General features: G+C 38.3%; 1 protein-coding gene across 1 annotated transcript in view; it reads right to left on the reverse strand.

The window, feature by feature from the left end:
• Positions 1 to 1874: 1874 nt before the first annotated feature.
• Positions 1875 to 3897, reverse strand: part of dhx58 (DEXH (Asp-Glu-X-His) box polypeptide 58) — a 9542-nt gene continuing 7519 nt past the window's right edge. The window contains exons 11-12 of the mRNA XM_014023075.1: positions 3127 to 3226; positions 1875 to 3041 (exon numbers count right to left, since the gene is read on the reverse strand). Of these exons, the coding sequence (XP_013878529.1) occupies positions 2856 to 3041; positions 3127 to 3226 (286 nt within the window). The 3' untranslated portion in view covers positions 1875 to 2855. The remainder of the gene's footprint in view (positions 3042 to 3126; positions 3227 to 3897) is intronic.

The raw sequence follows: 3897 nt of genomic DNA on the forward strand, positions 1-3897 counted from the left end.
AGCACCTCTAGTAATATATTTACTGAGAAAAATGGTGACGTGTTCAATTCTTATTTTACCCGCTGTATACAGACGTGGACGAAATTGTTGGTACCCTTCGTTTAACGAAAGAAAAACCCACAATGGTCACATTTAATAACTAGAACAAAAACAATAGTAAATAAAAGTTATATGAAAATGAACAAATKAATGTCAGATATTACTTTTCAGCCATGCTTATTAAAATAAAACAAAATTCATGAAACGGGCCTGGACAAAAATGATGGTACCCCTGAACATAATGTGACYAAAGGGACATGTTAAATAAATATATAGTGTGTCCACTAATTAGCATCACAGCTACAATTTTTTAATCAGTCATTGGGCCTRTATATAGAGCCTCACTAAGCAGTTTGGTGATGAGTGGACCACACTCAACATGGACCAGAGGAGATTAGAAAGAAAATTATAGACAAGCACRTTAAAGGTAAAGGTTATAAGACCATTTCCAAGCAGCTTGATGTTCTTGTAACTATTRTTCWGAARTTTAAGATCCATGGGACTGTAGCCAACCTCCCTGGATTACAAATCAAAGAGACGGATAATAAGAATGATAACAAACGAGCCCAGAAAAAACTTCTAAAGAGATTAAAGGTGAACTTCAAGCTCAGGGAACATCAGTGTCGGATCGCACCATCCGTTGTTGTTTGAGCCAAAGTGGACTGGGGAGACGACACTAAATTATTAAAAAAGCCAAACTACATGTTGACAAACCACAAAGCTTCTGGGAGAATGTCCTATGGACAGATGAGACAAAAATGGAMCTTTTTAGCACATCAGCTCTATGTTCACAGAGGGAAAAATGAAGCCGATCAACAAAAGCACACTGTACCTGCTGTGAAACATGGAGGAGGTCTGTTATGTTCTGGAGCTGCTTTGCTGCATCTGGCACAGGGGGTCTTAAATCTGTGCAGGGTACAATGAAATCTCAAGACTATCAAGGCCTTCTAGAGATAAATGTGCTGCCCAGTGTCAGAAAGCTTGGTCTCACTCGCAGGTCTTCAACAGGATAATGACTCCATGTGTGTAATAGCGTACACAAGTTTTATTCAGCAACACTACAARCATGTTTTTTAAGTTTTGATTTTGCCAACCTTACATTAAAATGCCTCRTGAGGCATTCTTTTAAAACTTCAGTAAAAATATCAAGTTTTTCTTACTTTTGCCTGCAGAGATCCCCCTGCAGTGTAAATATAGGCTCCAGTCTGTGCGTTTTGTTAGTGGCATCTTCTGATTTTACACAAACACGCATATCTGCAGAAACGATCATCTGTTGCTCACACACTGCAAACTGCTGCTTTAATTTCAGAAGACGGCTAATTGCAATTAGGATGCACRGGACGTTGGAGCTGGTAAGTAAAAGGAAGTAATCAGCGCTGATTATAGAGCCAGAGCCTGATCAGAGCGAATCGTGCTGCAATGTCTCCCCCTCTGCCAGCGGCCATCCAAGTCAGAAGTGAAAAAAAAGGAACGGAGCTCGGGTTTTAGCCTGATTGTGTCCACGGAAGGAGGAAGAACTGATTCTAGCTCTGTGACAGATTTAAAGGGATTACGGCTCATATGACACAGGAAGGCAGGCCTATTCATGAACCGCCTGCAGAAAAATGCACACAAAAAAACCCGTTTTATAGGTCAAGAATGAATCGGCCCAACATCGCCGCTGGGTTGAAATTAATGGTTTTCTTGCTGGTTGCTTTAATTTATGAACGCTTGTTTGTTTTGGAAGCTGCTCCCTGTTAAATCTTTATTGTTGCGTAATAAAAGCAGTTCACGTATGGAAGGAGAGCAGCTAAATGCTTTTTAAGGCCTGCTTTTGGGGAATTGAATCAGCAGACTTCAAAGGAAATCAACTTTATTATCAATTAATCATTTCTTTTTACATGGTGGGTTAAAAATGACTTTCAAATACATTTCGAATGTACACAAAAGTAGATCATTAAAACAGTTTAACTGTTTGCAAACATAATCTAAAACATTTTAGTGCATTTTGCCTGAATAACTTAATAAAGCAACTGCAAATTTTGATTTTTTTTTCTTAAAAAAACACGATCAAACATCAAGATCTAACAATTCTTGATTTATTTTACTGAAGCAGCYGGTCAGTAAGTGCCCTTGATCCAACAGCAACGTTTGGTTTTTGTGAGCAGAAAAACACAAGTTTACCTCATAGTTTTTTATATTTACAGCACATGCTGGGATTCTGAATCCCATCTGCATCTTCAAGCTTTCTGAGCATCAGTGAGCTCTCAGATTAGGAAGCATCAGATAAAGCTTTGGCTCTAACTTTTCCAAACTGGTGCAGACAAACAGGAAAACAGCATGTTACCATTGTTTAACCAACACTGCCACCTAGAGGATGGCACAAGTACATTGTAATTGATYGATTCTTTCCCCCCTAAAATCATGTTAAAACTTCATTAAATTTACTTTAAAAAGCAAAAATCAAATGAAGAAAAAAATAAAGCATAAGCAATTAAAATATATAACAAGATGCTGCTGCAACACTACTTAAAAGGTGCGTAAAAATTCTTTAAAAGTGACTTTTAAGGGAATCATCCTGTCTGGATGAAGTGCAAAATGTTCAGTTAAAGTTCATAATGTTACAGCTGAGTCTTCTGACTTAAATGAAGCAGAGGAAACTCAAACCTGGAGCATAAACAAAGCAGCCTGATGAGTAACAGATWTTAGCGCACAGCTAACTCCAGCACAAGTAAGACTCAGGATGTGTGGAGGCAAGTTTTCAAAAGAGGCTCTCAGGAATCACTTACCTCATCACACTAYAACTACTCTAGAGGTTTAGAAATGAGATCTGAGCTTTAATCAAATAAGTCAGGGTGRATGCTGAGGCCGTACTCTTCAAAGTTAAAGTCCTCCACCACGAAAGAAACATCTTTCCACTTCTTCACGGTCTGCCTTCCCTCTGGAGTCTCCAGGGCAAAATTTTTAATGGCTAGCATCGGCAGCAGGAGGCAGTCTTTGTATTGGATTTCAAATCCCCACTTCTGTAAATTCACACAGAATTAAAACATGAGCACAAACAGCTGCATCACGGACTGATAGCTTTGTTAGCTCCAGTGTCCAYGGTACCTTGTTGCAGTTGCCATTATTACAAAGGACCGTGCATCCAGGCTCCCAGTCCTCGAAGGTTTTTGACAGTGTCAGATTTTCGCCACGTTTGTAATAATTCCTGGGAACACATAAAAAACAGATTCAGGAAAGAAAAGATGTTGTACTTGAGCTTCACTTTTTCATTTTCTGTTTTCACAGAGGAGCTGTTTGTCAGCATGTTTGACTTCTATCACCCAACACTGATGTGAGGCTACGTTTCTCTTTTTTTTCTTTCAGAGAATCCACAGAAACATATGATGCTAACGTCAGACTCGGCCCGTATCGTTACTAAAGTTACTGGATCGATTTAAATTATCTGTTATTTTAGATGAATTTGCATTTATACTTCCACTATTAAAATGAATGATAAAAAGACCTCCATTTGTTATATTAATATCATTCAATTGCTCTTCGTTATAATATTTGCAGCTTTATTTACAGGAAAAAAATTGAATCAATCATATTATCTACATTAAATATATTAGACTCTGAGTCTTCGTATGTAGTCATATTTTAGTGTGTGTCCATTTATCCTTATAGTTTAATTCCTTTTGTACCAATTTGTTTCAGTAATTAAATTTTGAAATTTGTTCTCTCCTGAACCTACGGAGCCCGCGAGGGGACATGGGAGATTTTTTTCTTTTGCGTTCCCACGCAATACCTTTGCGTTCCCACGCAATACCTTTGTGTTCCCACGCAATACCTTTGTGTTCCCACGCAATACCTTTGTGTTCCCACGCAATACCTTTG

This window comes from Austrofundulus limnaeus, unplaced genomic scaffold, assembly GCF_001266775.1.
Source record: "Austrofundulus limnaeus strain Quisiro unplaced genomic scaffold, Austrofundulus_limnaeus-1.0 Scaffold4, whole genome shotgun sequence".
In the NCBI taxonomy this organism is placed as follows: Eukaryota; Metazoa; Chordata; class Actinopteri; order Cyprinodontiformes; family Rivulidae; genus Austrofundulus; species Austrofundulus limnaeus.